This window comes from Gambusia affinis, linkage group LG24, assembly GCF_019740435.1.
Source record: "Gambusia affinis linkage group LG24, SWU_Gaff_1.0, whole genome shotgun sequence".
In the NCBI taxonomy this organism is placed as follows: Eukaryota; Metazoa; Chordata; class Actinopteri; order Cyprinodontiformes; family Poeciliidae; genus Gambusia; species Gambusia affinis.
The window spans coordinates 411438-428676 of record NC_057891.1 but is presented as its reverse complement, the minus strand read 5'-3'; the positions used below and the strand labels follow the sequence as shown (position 1 = coordinate 428676).

At 38.5% G+C, this 17239-nt stretch overlaps 2 protein-coding genes across 2 annotated transcripts in view; both read right to left on the bottom strand.

Moving 5' to 3' along the window:
- Window positions 1-2119: 2119 nt before the first annotated feature.
- The window catches only part of LOC122827331 (NLR family CARD domain-containing protein 3-like), a 400427-nt gene continuing 385307 nt past the window's right edge, over window positions 2120-17239 (bottom strand). Inside the window, exons 12-13 of the mRNA XM_044110152.1 lie at window positions 3522-3674; window positions 2120-2998 (exon numbers count right to left, since the gene is read on the bottom strand). Of these exons, the coding sequence (XP_043966087.1) occupies window positions 2992-2998; window positions 3522-3674 (160 nt within the window). The 3' untranslated portion in view covers window positions 2120-2991. The remainder of the gene's footprint in view (window positions 2999-3521; window positions 3675-17239) is intronic.
- The window catches only part of LOC122827329 (NLR family CARD domain-containing protein 3-like), a 138683-nt gene continuing 128511 nt past the window's right edge, over window positions 7068-17239 (bottom strand). The window contains exons 3-7 of the mRNA XM_044110150.1: window positions 14786-14921; window positions 14149-14300; window positions 9550-11302; window positions 7330-7478; window positions 7068-7181 (exon numbers count right to left, since the gene is read on the bottom strand). Coding sequence (XP_043966085.1) covers window positions 7147-7181; window positions 7330-7478; window positions 9550-11302; window positions 14149-14300; window positions 14786-14921 — 2225 coding nt within the window. The 3' untranslated portion in view covers window positions 7068-7146. The remainder of the gene's footprint in view (window positions 7182-7329; window positions 7479-9549; window positions 11303-14148; window positions 14301-14785; window positions 14922-17239) is intronic.

The following is a 17239-nucleotide window of genomic DNA, read 5'->3' as shown; positions in this document are numbered from 1 at the left end:
TCACTGAGGCCAATAGACCAGAGCTACGTTTCAGGGAAACTCTGAAGCTTCTTGGCTGGTTTTGGCTCTAAACTGAGACGCTCTCATATGAAGTGAAATGTTGCACATTATAGGTGCTGGAGATGACCTTTAACCCCTTTCTGTCCCAGGTTTTAGGTAGTGTTGAGGTGAAGAGCCAGACTCCTGATCTGCTAAGTGACGTGACGCTGGGTGGAAGTTCTTCATCCTGTTCCATCTCCATGTTGGAGACGTGAGGTTTTGCTTCTCCTGTCTGGGATCTGATGGGAAACGAGTCACAAGATTCAGATGATTTCACAGTCGTCACTTTGACGATGCAAACTCTGGTTCCTCTCAGTGTTTGGTCTGTCAGAACGCTGCTCAGGTTTCTCCTCAAGGTTTTCCTGCTTTTCTTTAAAGTTGTACGACTTTAAATCCACACAAATAAACCAGAGAAAGTCGGTTATCATCTCATCTTCTAGTGCAAATTTTCCTCCATCAACAAAAGCTGAAAAACAAAACTGTTCTCCTGGAACAACAGCTGTGCAAACTGATCCATCACATCTGTGAGCAGCATGGAGTTTATCTCTGTTTCATTTCAACTTTGACCTTTTATTCCTTCTTGTTGCATCAGAAACTTCCTGTCCTTAATGTGAATCCAAACGGTTTGAGTGAAACCAGGTTTCAGGTGGACTGACGTCGTCTTCACTGTGAACTTCATCAACTTTCTTCTTCAAAACAAAACCTTTCAAAGCCAAACAAACATCCAAGCAGCTGAGTCACAAATGATCCAAGTTCAAATCTTGTGTTTCTTTTCTCTGGAGGATCTGGTCAGGACGTCTGGATCTGTTCTGAAGTGGATTTAATGCTAGAGATCCGGAGGAAGTTTTAGTGTTTGGCTCTGAATCTACAGAGCTGCTATCATGTCTTATTTTAGCTCCAGTTTTTTCACCACAACAGAATAAAATGACTTTTTTGCTCTTTAAAGCTTTTTGAAATGAAATTAATGCTTAATATTTCTGCTGAATTCAACTCTTCTCCAGAAAGATCTGGTTGCTGCTGCAAAGAATCAGATCCACTGGGAATAAAGTTGGAATTTCAGTTTTCAGCTTTTATTCACCAGATGAACCAGAATCTGCAGTTTCATCCTGAAACCAGTTTTTCCTGATTCAGCTCAATTCTTCCTCTAAAACCAGATGTGAGTCTCTGAGGTCAGAGTTTTCTGACACCAGGAGGAAGAGCAGCAGAACCAGTAAAGATACTGGAACCAGTTCAGCTCAGCAACTGGAAACTGCAGCTTTAAGAGAGTTTGTAGAAATCTGCTGTCAGAGTTTATTGGTTCTGATCAGCAGGAAACCAGAACCCGACCAGAACCACAGCTCCATGAAGCCAGCAGCTTGGTTCTGAAGGAGAACTGGGCCGAGTTCTGGTTCTGGTTCCTCCACAGAGAGAAAACCCAGAGAGAGGAAAAGAAGAAGAAGTTAAAACTCACCAGATCCAGACTCTGCTCTGCTGCTGCTGGAGTCTGAACCGGTTCTGATCCAAACCTGACTAGAGCTCACTCACCTGAGGCTCCGCCCCCTTCCAGGTGACATTAAACTCCTTTCCTTCCATGTTTTCCTTTCTTTGTTTCCATGGTGATCTGAGCTGTGAAACTCTGAGTTCAGATTTGAACTTTTTCAGGTTTTTCTCAGTTTTCAGCTCATTTCCAGCCAACATTTTCCTGCAGGAAATCATTTCAGGAAGGAACCAGAAGATTCAGGAGTTGAGACTGTAACCGACCTGAACACTGAGGCCCCAGAGCGCCCCCTGCAGGATCTGCTGCACCATTAACCAGACAGAAATGAGAGTTTAATAAAAGTAATTATTCTAATTCCAAACATTATACTAGACACACAGACATTTATATTTCTCAATATCTATTTAGAAATATAGAAACTATTTCGAGAAAACTATAAAGTTGAACAATTTCATGTTTCATTAGTTCTTACTGCCCTCTCGTGGAAAAATATCGTAACTGCAGATATTCTTCATATTAAATGTTCAATCAATTGATTTGTTTATCTTCATTTGTTCTAATTTTCACTTTTATTAAGTAAAAAAAATCAGCTTAAAACACGAAGATTTTTTAAAAACTTTATTTGGTCATTAAACATCCAGAAACCCACCTTACATTAGAAGAATTATGAAAATCAATCATGAACCAATCAGCACATTATCCCAGTGTTTCTCTGAGTGTTGAATAAATCAGTAAAATCACAGTAAAGATCCTGATGTGACACATCGAGTCCTAAAGTTCTCTAGAAAACTCAAAACATGAAATATGGAGTTAAAAAAGTAAAAACCAAAACAAACTGAGAATCAATGATGATGAAAAACTTCAAGATTTACTTTTTACAATGAACATAAAAATATATAAAAAGAAATTTTCCAGGTTCCAGATGTTCCTGAAAACTGCTCTAAGATCAGAGTTTCTGTGGGACATCCAGTTCTAAACTGGTTCAACTGGTTTCTGTGATGGAAGCTGAAGTTTCTCTCCAGTTTCCAGTAAAGCATCTTTTTCTCTGAGGAGCTTTGAGGAACATTTTCATGTCAACAGAAGGAAGAAGCAGAGAAAAGAGGGTTGAAGTGTCTTTCATGGCTTCAAAGCTGAACTGGAAATGATTCCCATGTTTCCATTCTCAGACCATTTCTGGTTCCAGGATGAAAATGAACCAGAGAGAAAAAAGATCAACTTTCCAGTTGAATCCAGTTCAGATCAAAACTCCATCAAGCCTCTAAATGGAGCCCAGTTTGAATTGGATCTTTATTGATCCAAAGAGACAAACAATATCAGACACTAAATGAGAGACATGAGAAAACAAACAGGAGGAAAATCTTGGAGGTCAGAGGTCATCATCATGATCCAATCAGAGTCTCTTTAGACTCAAACTGCTGCAGCTTCAACCTCTGAGGATCAGCAGGACACAGAGATCATTCTCTACTTTACAGAGATCAGAACCTGCAGAGAGAAGAAGGAAGCAGAGATCAGATCAGTGAGTGTTTCCAGACTCTCTCCAGCAGCAGTCAGTGACGCAGCACATCCACTAGATGGTTTCCAGGCTGCAGTCAGACTGATCTCAGAGCTGTGACCAAGATGAACCTGATCAGTTGTTTCCTGTTGAACTGAGAGAACAATCAGATCTGAGATCAGATCTGCTGCTGCCACAGTTTGATGAATGAGGACCACTGACTGTCTCTAGACATGTTGGACGGCTGGACGCTGGAGTCCAGCTGGACTTCCTGGAGACATGGACACAGCAACAACACTCATCTTCACACCCACACAAACACAGGAACACAGCAAGCTGCTGCTCCTCTGATTGGCTGATTGCTGTCTCTGTGTCCAATCAGGAAGCCTGAACCATTCTCCTCCCACTGAGAAGCTGCAGCTTTACTGGGAACACTGGGTCTTTGCTTTGATGCTAACTGGGTTGAGTTCAATATGCTGACAGGAGATGAAATCACTACAAACATTTACTTACTTTAGATCATCTACAAGATCCTTCAGCTGCTGAACATCTGAATCCTTCAGGTTGTTCCATCTCAGGTCCAGTTCTTTCAGATGGAGGCTGTTGGACTTCAGAGCTGAAGCCAAATAATCACAGCTGATCTTTGACAACCTGCAGTCCATCAATCTGAATAAAGAATAAAAGATGAGCTGAACCAACAGGATGCAGGTTAACCAGTCCAACAGAACCAGTTAAAGATTCTCATGAATATTAATGCCAACAAGCTGCTGCTTCAATAAAGACCTGCTGACTTCAGAACCAGAACCAGAACCAGAACCTCTGGTTTTGGTTTCGGTCACGACTGTCGTGACCAAAACAGTCGTTTTGGTCACGACTGTTGGGTCGTGACCAAAACAGTGTTGTTTTGGTCACGACCCAAAACAACACTGGGTCGTGTTGTTTTGGAGGATTTTAGTCAGTAAAATCCTTCCAGGTTCTGATCAAATGTTGAAGCATCAATCATTGATTATTGATTTGTTCCTGTCAGTTTCCAGGATTCACTTTTCTAGACTGGGTTGAATGACCTTTGACCTGCTTCACATGAGGGGGATTTCTACACACCGGGGGTCCGAATGCTGTCCTGTTCTGACCTCAGGTCAGCGGGTCCAACTCAGTTACACAGAGGGACTAAATTAAACTCTGGATCCAAGTCCAGGAACAAACTTAGAAAATATTGATTAGAACAGAAGAAATGAACTTTGATTTATGATCAATTATAAATAATTATTCACTAAAATATCAATAATTATATTATTAAAATACCCCAATGTCTCCAGTCTGCAGCCTTCAGTCTGTAGAAAACCACAGAGATCCTTCACTACAGAATCTTCCAGGTTGGTTTCGCTCAGCTCCAGTTCTGTCAGATGGGTCGGACTTCAGAGCTGAGAACAGAGAAGTCCAGCTGGTCTCTGACAACCTGCAGTGATACAATCTGAATAAAGAATAAAAGATGTGAGCTGAACCAACAGGATGCAGGTTAAAACTGAAATATGAACAAATAAATAATAAAAATGTAGAAAATTAATTTCCCTGAATGTAAAAGAAACTTGATGAACTGATTCCAACATCTGATCCAGTCAAACTGGTTTAAAGAGTCCAAACCAGCAGAACCAGAACATTTGATCAAAACAGAAACTCAAAGTTTTCTATCAGCCTGGATGAGGTGAACTATTTCTGCTGGTTCCTGATCATCAGCTGGAGACCCGACTTGCTAACTGGATCAGAACCAGTCAGTTTGTTCATTAATGGTCTTTGGGTTCTTATTAAAGCTGCTGAAACTCCATATTTCTTTTCATCTCCATAAGGATGTAGAGCTAATTAAATGACATAAACAATACTTTTATACATTATAAATAATATCTATATATCTCCATCAATAATAGGAGGAACAACAGAAATAAGGAGACAAGAAAAACAACATGATCAACTATAATAAAAAAACATTTGCAATGTAAGAAATTTAATTGAGCAAAAGTGAATAACAAACAAAGGAATTATGTAGAAAAGAATAACAACCCAGGTTGTTAAAACCAGGCTTGTTAAACAGATACAAGCAAAAATTCTGATTTTTGTTTTTATGGTAGCGTGTATATTATTCTGAGAGACATTTTGTTGGTAGAGTTTTATATATAGGAAAAAAACTATTTGGTTTATCAATGTGGAAATTTTCCTTCCACTCTAAAACAAGATAAATCATATTCATAGAATCACATCCTCAACAATTTGTAGAGCAAACACTTAGCATGCTATAGCTAAATGTTATCATTCAGTTTGGTTAAGAATAATTATTGCACCGTCAATAAATGACTTCTAATAGATGTTCTTAGTTACCAGAGGAACACAATAACGCCTTCATGAGCTCAGAGGTTCAAACTCATGAATAAAGAGGATGGATGCTCTCTGATAAAATATTTCTTGCCGTCTTTCACGTCCTTTCAGCAAACGGTTGAGAGGGAGTTGTTTTGAACAGAGAAGTCCAGCTGGTCTCTGACAAACTGCATTCCTTCAATCTGAATAAAGAATAAAAGATGTGAGCTGAACCAACAGGATGCAGGTTAAAACTGAAATATGAACAAATAAATAATAAAAATCTAGAAAATTAATTTCCCTGAATGTAAAAGAAACTTGATGAACTGATTCCAACATCTGATCCAGTCAAACTGGTTTAAAGAGTCCAAACCAGCAGAACCAGAACATTTGATCAAAACAGAAACTCAAATTTTTTCTAAAAGTTTCTCAGGATCTTAAATTCAGTCGGATGTTTTTTTCTCTCTCCATATTTCCTTCCAGACTCTGTATTATCTGACTGCTCTGTACCATCATTTATCTACAGATATTTTATGTCTCCAGTTTTTGTTCATTAATCTATTAATGATTTTTTCTTGCTGGTTGTATTTTAACTGCAGCTCATTGATAATTATGACAGATGTAAACTGGTTTATTTAAATCCGTCTAATTCAGCGTTTTACAATTTCCATTACAGCTCACATTCTGAAAGTTGATCATTTTCTCATTTTGTGCTGATTCAGTTACTGAACTATCAACTAGAAAATATTGAGTCTTTTCTCTGTCAGATTGATGAGGGTCATTTAGTTCAAGTTCTGAATCCTTCATCAGAGATGCTGCAGAAACGGGAACATTATCATAAAGGAACAACAGGATTGTGAAGATGAATCATTTTAAATCTATTTTCCAGGTAAAACATGAGAATGATTTCAGTGAACTGACGAAGCTTGTTGCATATAAAGAATTACAAAGGTAAGATCTCACTTCCTTAAACTTAAAACTTAAACTTAAACTAATGACTAGGCCTGTCGCCATAGCAAATTTTACTGGGCGATTAATTGTCTCAAAAATTATTGTGATAAATGATAAAAATGACATAATAATACATGCGATTTCCTGCCAAAGATAGATAAACTTTATTTTCAAAAGAACACTCAACACTGGAACTGATAAAATAAACAAAACAACCAAAAACAAAAATAAAATGGATTCTCAGTCTCCATTAACAAAAATTTACTTGAATAAAAACACCGGAGTTGAGGCTTTTTTAATTCAGCGTCATCAACAGAAAGAGAAAAAGGCGATAATTAAACTGACGTTGATAGTTTTAATTTATCGTACGATTAATTGATTTATCATTTATCGTGACAGGCCTAATAATGACTAAAGTATAAATGAACGATTTTATTAGATTAGTAGAGAAAACAAACCTCAGTTTCTTCACGTTACTGACTGAACTCTCCAGGATCTCAACCACAGGCTTCAGATCAGATTCTCCATCTTTATATATGTTCATCTCATTTATTTCCAGTTCAGTCAGATCTGGGTTGGACTTCAGCGCTGAGGCCACAACTTCACATTCATCCTTTCGGAGCAAACAGTCACCAAGTCTGTGATTAGAGAAGAAATAAAATCAGTTCTAATGAAATCAATCTGGATCAATAACAGACTAAAATATGATAACAGTGATATCATCTGATCAACATCTGATCTTCAATTTACTGAGTTTGACCCCACAGAGAATCAGTTCAGTTCCTGGTTAAAGTCCAGGTTCTGGTTCTGGTTCTGGTCCAGGCTTCATGTCCTCAGACCTTCAGCTGCAGTCAGATGTTGAAGATCTTCTATCATCTGTGAAGGAAAGTTCAGTTTTCTCTGCAGCATCTGATGGAGCTGCAGCATCAGAGCCTCAAAGGAGCTGCAGCAGCTGATGAAGAGGCTGACTGAGCTGAATGAAGGAAACTACTGGAGATGATGGAGAGGAGGAGGAACTGCTCACAGCTGGGACTTGGACTAGACCCTTTGGCTCCTTGAGATCTTCCACCAGGCAGGAAGTGAGTTAGAAATGAAGTGAGCAGAGCAGGAAGTCCAGCCTGCTGTGGACCTCTGGCATCTCTGGGTTTGTTTAGCCAATATCTGCTGCAGCATCTAGAATCATCATCATCATTAATAATAGTAGGATATTCTATAGAAACAAAGTTCCCAGCAGCAGGTTATTAAATGCTGCCACAGAGGAAACTGGGAGCAGAAACCAAACACATGATGCTCCCAGTTCTGTCTCCGTTCATCTGCTGGATTTGATGCTTTAACAAAGTAGAAAGTGGACAGTCGTCAACCTGCTGCAGCTAAAAGCTTAAGATTGTTCTGGTCGTCCTGCAGAGCAGCAGCAGAACCGGTCCTGCTGCTGCTTCAGGTCTGAACCTCTCAGACTGTTGATCTGAGAGGAACTGGGACAAACTGGTTGGAAGAGGGAACCATGTCTCTGCAGTGGTCTGTCCGTCGTCTCAGAGGAACAAAGGTTTCGATGTCAGAAGAAATTGTTGCTAAACTCCTGAAGAGCTGAAGACCAAAACCCCTGGAGGAGACGGAGCGTTTGGGTCCAGCAGCATTTTCATGGTGAAGCAGTGAAAGTTCTCCAGTAACTAGAAGAGGCTGGGATGTCTAAAGAGTTGAAGCTCATGTCTCTCCAGGTCTTCATGGAGGACAGCTAACAGCTTCAACAAAGGCTGCAGATGAAGAGTTGATGAGGAAAATGGTTCCAGCTCTGGAAGCTCAGAGTTCTCAGAGCTTTGGGAGGATCTGACAGAAACCAGAACTTTTTCTGGACCAGACAACAATCACCACATTTTGGTCTCATTTACAAACTCAGAGGAAACTAGTGGGAGGAGGAAAGGTTGGTTCACAAAGTTTCTAACTACTTTCCATGGTTACTACAACAATGCAGGGATTTATTTTAAAGTTTCCATCAAACCTAAACAATTATTTTATAAAAACAGTCAAAGATCCTAAAAGGTGAATTATGGAGTAGCGGCTCAATGAGTGAAGAAGAATTTAAAGTTTAAAAAGTCTTTCTACCTTCAGACTGTCTTGTTGCTCTGTTTGGTGTTTCTGACTCCTGCTCTGTTCTGCCCCTGCCTGTTCGAGAGGCTCTCGCCTTTGGGATGGTCGTGGCTAAACGTGTCATTCTTACAGAGTGGAAATCTGCCTCACCTCCCTCCTTTAAATGCTGGCTGAATAACATGGCTTCTTGTTTACATCTTGAAAAAATACGCTACACTCTCAATAATAATGTACACAGACATGTTGGGATGTGGGGCCATTCCTTGAACTTTTGAGTAATACCACTGGACACGTGTAGTGACTGACTAGCGTCTTCTCTGTGGCTCTGCTGCCTCCCTGCCTGTCAGAAAGGTTGTAGGTTGGCCTCTCGGTTGGTACACAAGTAACTTAATACACCCTGATGCACTCATTTCCAGCGGTATGCGGAGGAGCTGAATATTTTATTTAGTTATCTAACTTGTTTTAGTTGTACATGTTAACCTTCACTTTTTTTTTCTTTTCTTTCTTTCTTTCTGTTTCCCCCCATCTATCTTTTTGCTGTTCTATCTTCTATCCTTAATAACTTGGGGCGGGTTGGGTCGGGGTATCACTGTTTTTGTTGTTTATTTTCTGGTTACATAAATGATAGTTGGACAGTTGTATTCTGGAATTTATCTGTAACTGCAATCTTGTTTGGATTCATTCACTGATGATGACAATGTAGAAGATCCCAATGCCGACGTCAACCGACGCCAACTGGTCATCTCAGTCTGATCGATGTTCCGGATATCATTATATTTTGATAACTGCCCTGCAGTTTTGTTAATTTGTCGAAAACAATAAATATATTAAACAAAAAAACAAACAAAAAAAAAGTCTTTCTGACTGATTGGATCTTTAGGAGAAAATAGATTTTCTAGAGTTCTGAAGGTTTTTATTCATTTCAACCTGAAAACTGATAAAAAGTTAAATATTTTTAAAATGATCAAAATGTGTAAAAACCAGAAGCTGCAGCTGTCCTGGATGATCTGAATGTTTAGATGTTTGAATGGATGAAATAGTCCAGAGGATGAAGGAAGAAGTTAAAGACCAAAAACATCCAGAAGCAACTTGAAGAAGAAGAAACAGGAGGACAATATTGCTGAATCAGCATTCACACAATGAAAACATCTGGACTCACCGAGCCTTTCTGCAGTTCCTCACAGCTGGAACCAGTCTCAGTCGTCCTGATTCTGATGTGTTGTACTTCTCCAGGTCCAACTCATCCAGAACCTCTGACATCTGCAGCATGAAGGCCAGAGCTGAACAGTCAGTCACTGAGAGCTTCTTCCCTGAATCCAGCAGCCGTTGGATCTCCTGATAAAATGAGAGATCGTTCATCTCCATCAGACAGTAGAAGATGTTGATGCTTCTGTCAGGAGAGATTCTATCAGTGTCCATCTGCTTCAGGTTGGTGATGATTCTCTGGATGGTTTCTGGACTGTTCTCTCTCTGACCCAGCAGATCTTCTAAGAGGTTCTGGTTGGACTCCACAGTGAGACCATGAAGGAAACGGACAAACAGGTCCAGGTGGCCATTTTCACTTCTGAGGGATTTCTTCATGACTTTCTTCATAAACTCATCTAGAGATGTTTCTCTGTATTTTTCTCCCAGGAACGTCTGGATCACCTCTGACTTCCTGCTGGTGAAACAGTGGAGCATGTAGACTGCAGCCAGAAACTCCTGGACGCTCAGATGAACAAAGGAGTAGACGGAGATGTTGTTCACTCCTCTCTCTGTTTTAAATATTTCAGTGAAAACTCCTGAGAACAACGCAGCATCTTTGATGTTGATGTCACACTGATTGAGGTCTTTGTCATAGAAGATCAGGTTTCCCTCCAGCAGCTGATCAAAAGCCAGTCTTCCTAGAGACTCAATCAGCTTCCTGTTCTCTGGACTCCAGATAGATTTTGTCTTTTGTCCTCTATCATACTTTTCCTTCTTGATTTTGAGTTGAACCTTCAGGAACTCTATGTACATCTCAGTCAGGGTCTTGGGCAGATCTCCTCCCTCTCTGGTCTCCATCAGATCCTCCAGAACTTCAGCAGTGATCCAGCAGAAAACTGGGATGTGACACATGATGTGGAGAGTTTTTGATTTCTGGATGTGGGAGATGATCCTGTTGGCCTTCTCTTCATCATCTCTGAATCTCTTCCTGAAGTATTCCTCCTTCTGGGGGTCAGTGAACCCTCTGACCTCTGTCACCATGTCAACAAACTTTGCTGGGATCTGATTGGCTGCTGCAGGTCGTGTGGTTATCCAGAGAAGAGCAGAAGGAAACAGTTTCCTCCTGATGATGTTTGTCACCAGAACATCCAGTGATCTGGACTCTGTAACATCAGTCAGGATCAGATTGTTGTTGAAATTCAGATCAAGTCGACTTTCATCCAGACCATCAAAGATGAACAGAACCTGAAACGTTTCAAAGCTGCTGATTTCTTTGGTTTTAGTGAAGAATTTATGAATCAGTTCTAATAAACTGAACTTTTCTTCTTTCAACATATTCAGCTCTCTGAAAGTGAATGGAAATATGAAATCAATGTTCTGGTTGGTTTTGCCTTCAGCCCAGTCCAGAGTGAACTTCTGTGTTAACAGTGTTTTCCCAATGCCAGCCACTCCCATGGTCATCACTGTTCTGATTGGTTGATCTCCTCCAGGTGGGGTTTTAAAGATGTCTTCTCTTCTGATTGTTTCTTGTTTCCTGGATGCTGTTTCAATCCGTCTGACCTCATGTTCCTGGTTGACCTCTCTAGTTAACCCCTCTGTGATGTGGAGCTCTGTGTAGATCTGGTTCAGAACGGTTTTATTTCCATGTTCAGCGACGCCTTCAGAGAGACTCTGGAACTTCATCTTCAGAAACTCTTTAAGGTCAGGCTGATACTGAGCAACAATATCTGAAAAAACACAGAAAAACAAACAAAATAAAAACAATTTGCAATATTCTAACAAGTAACTGGACTAATAAAGTGGCCAGTTTGGTTCTTCTACATAAACTATGAAGGAAACATAATTCAATAACTAGAGAAAACTCAATGAAAGTTATTCCAACGTCAGTCTCAGGGCCGGCCCAAGGCAAAAGCAAACTAAGCAGCCACTTAGGGCCCCAGGGCCACCAAGGGGCCCCTCAGTGAAGCTGATTTTTTTAAAATAATTTTTTCTATGTCATCACAACAACAAAAACACACAATTTCAACATGAAGTGATTTGTTTTTCCAATATTTTTGATAATGTAGAAATCATTATTTTATAGACAAAAGAAAAAAAGAAATTGCTCTTGAAGCCCCCTGGTGGTCGCGGTAGGTACTGCACGCTTCACCGGTAACATGAGCTGCTGTGCAGAGTGGATCCAAACGTCCAAAGCTCCGGTCAGAAGATAAGTTGGCAAAACAATGTCTCAAAAAAGGACTTATTCTTCAGGGAGAAAGAAAAGAAGATTCACCTGGTATAAATTTAATTCTTCAGCTTTTGGAGTTATGCTTAAGAGAAATTAATTTAATCAAAGAATGTCATGAATATGTGTGTAGGGCTGCACCGATTGCAGTTTTCTGGCCGATTACCAATCTTTAAAAAACCTGACCTGCCCATATTGATTTTGGCCGATAACATTGTTTTTGTCTGAAATTTTGCTAAATACAGGAAGAAAGTCAGTGAGTTGGCAACAGTGGAGTGAATATTGTTAACTGTAAACATTCAGACACGACCTGGTGGGCCGATCTGTCAGTCAAACCTCTCACTGCAGAGCAGAAGAAGATCGAGGCCGATTTTTAAAACTTTGCTGACGAAAATAAGATCAGGGGATAAGATGGGCTTCACATGTAAGTATTAGCAGATCACAATCTTCCAAAATTAAGGAAATCGGTGCCCAGAAATCGACTGGCCTATAAATGTATCCTATATTATACATGCATAAGATATAATGTAAACAGCACTGTCAGAGATGCAATACGTTTATAGCAGGTGAGCGAATGATCAAACATTCTAACTGTTGATTGCAGTTAGTCGACATTGTTAGCAGAAACAAAGGGCCCCATGGAGGCTTGGGCCGGCCCTGGTCAGTCTACAGTCTGTAATCTTCTTTTGTCAACCACTAAAACCTTCAGGATGCAGCCCCCATTGAGTGAACTGGAAACTCAGTTCCTATCTGACTGTGAAGTGTCTGCAGTATTAGCAGTACATGATGCTTTGACCAAAGATCAGGGTGATGTTTTTGTTCAGGTAACAGTTATTTGGCAATCAATTTGAGAACGTGTCGACGGAACATTAAAAGTCTGGACAACTCCTTAATGTCACTTTCTATTGAAACATAGAAACCTTTAGTTACACAGTGATTATTAATAAAACATAGCTGAGTTTAACTAATGTTACCTTGTATGTCACTTCTGACCTGTTACTGTTTTTAGAAGTTCAGCAGGGAGTTTGTAGCTGAGGTCGTTTTATTTCCAGGGTTTCCCCCAGAAATCCTGTTCAGCCCGGTGGTCGGGGCGCCGAGGCGTCCACCATGTTTTTGTATTAAAAGATGTTAAGTTGACCAGAAACGTAAAAATATTACTGAATAATTATTTGTTACAGGACAACATCACCAGTGAAATGATATTTAAAACCACAGCTATCGAGTCCTAAAAACAACAAAAGAAAAAAAATTATTAAAATGAATATCAATTATTTGCACTTCTGTTAAATCCAAATTAAGTCCATAAGACCCCTCAGGCCTTCAAGGGGGCACATAAATGTTACCTTGTAACACAGACCATAGATATAGAAATGTAACCTTTGTTTATTGAGATTATCAATGCTGCTCAATTTGATTTAATGGTTTCAACATACAAAAATTCAAAGATTTGAAATTATTTAAAATCCTTAAGATTTTAAATTATTTAAAATCCTTAAGATTTTAAGGAGCTGGGAAGTTTACTTTGTAGCAGTACATGATGCTTTGACCATCATGCACTGGTGGTCAACAAACAATCTTCATAGTTAGATTGTTTGGTTACCATAGCAACAATCTGATGCGTTTTTAATGAGTGCCACAGTAGATCACATTAAAGATGCTCAAAGCAGTGAGAAAATACGTGGAATTGTCCTTTAGTCATTTCCCAAATTGGATTCTCAAATTTTCCAGCAGAACCTTAAAGGCCTGGTGTAATAACCAATAAAAGTAGAACAAAAATCCTTTTCAAGGTCAGAATAACCATGTTGGCAGCTGGGCAATTTGCTGACCTATAACTTTTGCCACCTCTCTATTTTTATTTTATTATACACTTTATTTCTGTTATGCTAAACGTAACGTTAATATCAACCAATACCCGATTGCTGCTCTCCTTTCTGCTATTTCATTCCCCTTAACATCATAATGTGCTGAAACACAAATAACATTATCTGTAGAAATAATCAAATTGATTCTATGAAGTGTTTGTTTTATTTAGAGCTGATGACATGTTATGCTGCAACATGACCCTTCAGAGTAAGAGTCTTCACTTATAATTTTAAAAACAAACAAAATAAAAAGTCAAATTTATACATTTATCTTGTGTCCATTTTTTGAACAGCCTCAAATTAAATGAGGACTTTATTAAGCCCAGTTACCAAGACATAAGTTCCAGTTACTCCAGCTGGATTCAGTTGAAACAACTGACCACAAAAACACTTTTAAACCTTAAATCTCCAAATATCAACTAAAGACGTGGATCTGGTTCCACAGAGACGATAAAATGAAGTTCTGATTGGAGATGTTCAGTCTCACCTGGAGCACAGCTGCTCTGATTGGCTGTCAGAGGTCCAGATCCTGTTCTGGGTTGTTTCCCATACTGGGGGCAGCTGGTCAAGACCGGATCCATCAGAACATTCTGAGACAAACCACAGCAGGATGGAGGCTCCTCCTCACCAAAGCTGCTCCTGTGAAGACATTTCTTCATCACTGAAATAGTTCACTAGCAACAGGCTGGAGCTGAAGATGTTCATGAAGGTCCACAATAAACAAGGGACCAGAAACTGGGTCAGAACAGAACCTCAGAACATCAATGATCTCTGGTTTTTAGTAGTTCATTGAATTATATTTGGTATCATGACTGATGCCAGTGTTCCCAGTCTGGAAGATGCTGGGTTTCACTGCTTCAGTGGGTTTACAGACAATCTGAATTGTTGCTCTTCACAAGTTTGGTTGTTTTTGTTTTCATGCAACATTTTAATCCATATTAATTCATTCAGACTTTCATTTAAACTCTACTGATTTACTGACCAACATCCTTCATGTCCAACTTTAAATTAATAAGTAAGAAAATTAAGTTACTGTTTATTAAAACACTGAGATCAACCAGTTAATATCATTTAGATTTTATCTCTATAAAGTCACATCAATCAGTTAGAAACTGGTTTCTTACTTTCTGTCTGAGGGTCCAGGTTCATTACTGAAGTCTGGAGGATCACCTTTGGACCGATCACTCCTCATAGATGGACTGGTGGGTCCTGGAGGTTCTGCTCTGTCCTTTTTCAGATCCAGATCTTCCATCTTCTGGCCTTTTGGAGAGAGAAACCAGAACCAGTCAGTCCCAGTGATCCAGTTCCAGTAACTGTCCTGTGAAGCAGAAAGCTGGTTCCCATCATGTGTTCAGAGGATCAGAGTGAATCAGGTGAATGAATGAGTGAACATTTCCTATGAACTAGTGAACTTATTTAGCTCCCACAGTGGACTTGAACGCATCATGACTCTATTGTATCTCTCTATGGAGGGAGTTGGTGTGCAGAAGGTTCTGAGGGAGCAGCAGCTCAGGTCGGGTCCACAGCTCTCCTCCAGACAGAACCGGGACCAGCTGGGGTCTCAGCAACATGTCAGCCTCTGTGTGCAGCTCCGCAGGATTTCCTCTCAGCTAAAGAGTCACTTTTCGAAAACCACTTTGATACTTTGATATATATCCTTTACTATTTAAATAATAAACCATCCTATTGTTAATCATTCTTTCCATTATTTTACATAAATTGGATGTTAAAGCTATTGGTCTGTAATTTCCTGGGTTTGAATTATCTTTTTCTGGTTTTGCTATTGGTATTATAACTGATTCCTTCCAGTTCACTGGTAGTTTTCCCTCCTCCCAAATTTTATTATATAATTGCAGTAATATATCTTTTGATTTTTCACTAACTTGTCTTATCATTCTATAACAAATCTGATCTTTACCTGGTATGTATTTTTTGTCTTCCTGAGTGCAGAATTCAATTCAGCTTTTGTGAATTCAACATTTAACAAATTATTTGTTTCTTCAACATTCTCTAATAACTCTTTATATTTAAGTTTTGTATTTTCTCTCCCTTTCCTTCCCTCTTCACTTATATTATTTGAACTATGAACTTTACTAAATGTTCTTGCCAATATTTCAACTTTATTTTCATCTCTTACTATATTTATATTATCCATTTTTAATATAGGGTATTCAAACTCTTTCTTTATGCCATTCATTCTTTTAATTATTTTCCAAATTTTTTCTATTTTGGTTTCTCTCCCTATTGTACTACAGAAATTCCTCCAATATTCTCTTTTTGCATTCTTAATAGTTCTTCTTACCATTGCTTGCTTTCTTTTATAATCAATTAAATTATTATAAATAGGGTTACCTTTTAATACCTTAAATGCTTTATATCTTAACTTTATTGCTTTTTTACATTCATCTGTCCACCATGGCACCATTTTCTTATCATTTCTACATCCTGTTTTCTTTATTGAATTATCTGCTGATTCCATAATTATTTTGCAAATTTCTAAATTGACATCATTTATATCCATTGTCATATCTACTTTCTCTAAGTTTATTTGACTCAAGTACCTAAATTTAATCCAGTCTGCTTTATTAAAATTCAGTTTTTTATTTACCTTTATATTCTTATTTATATTTAATCCTACCTTAACTACGATGGGATAATGATCACTACCTATTGTTGTATTTTTATCTATGAACCACTCGCATATACCAGCTAAAACATTTGAAACAATTGTTAAATCAATAACTGATTCCATCACTGTTCTTACATTGATTCTTGTTTCCCTCCCATCATTAATACATACAAGATTTTTCATTTCCATTTTTCATTTCCATTAATTCCATTAATTCTATAACTTTTCCATTTTTATCATTACTTTTACCCCACAATGTACTATTTGCATTAAAATCCCCACACCAAATTACTTTCCCTTCCAAATATGCCATTAACTCCTCCATTATTTCAATTGATAATGTTTTGCATGGATTATAAAAATTTATTATTTTAAATTTACTTTCTTGTTCCCATATTTCAACTACTATATATTCAAGTTCTATTCCTTTCCCTAATACCTGATATTGTATCCCTTGTTTTATAAATATTGCACATCCTCCTCCCCCTCCTTCCTGTCGATCTCTTCTTACACTATTATATCCTTTAATCACAAAATCTAATGTTGTTTTTAACCATGTTTCCTGAACACAAATAATTTCTGGTTTTTCCTCAAGACTATCAACATAACCTTTAAGTTCCTGTCCGTTAGCAATTAAACTTCTTGCATTCCATTGTAATATTAACATTAATTATTTTCAGCTGGTGGTCCTGGTCTCCCATCCTCCTCCAGCTTTTTGTTTATGTTCTCCCATGATCCCTCTTTAATCCCCAAAAACTTTTCTGCTCCTCTCACTATTATTTTGATTTTCTCAGTTTTATGCTTGGCTTGGTCAGTGCAGTTGATAACATATGCTACAACTAATATTAATTTTTCTACTGACACTGTCATATTTTCTTCTAATTGCACTTTGCTTTGCTGTGGGATTTGGTTCACTGTTTGTTCACTCTTTCTTGTTGTCTGTTCCTTC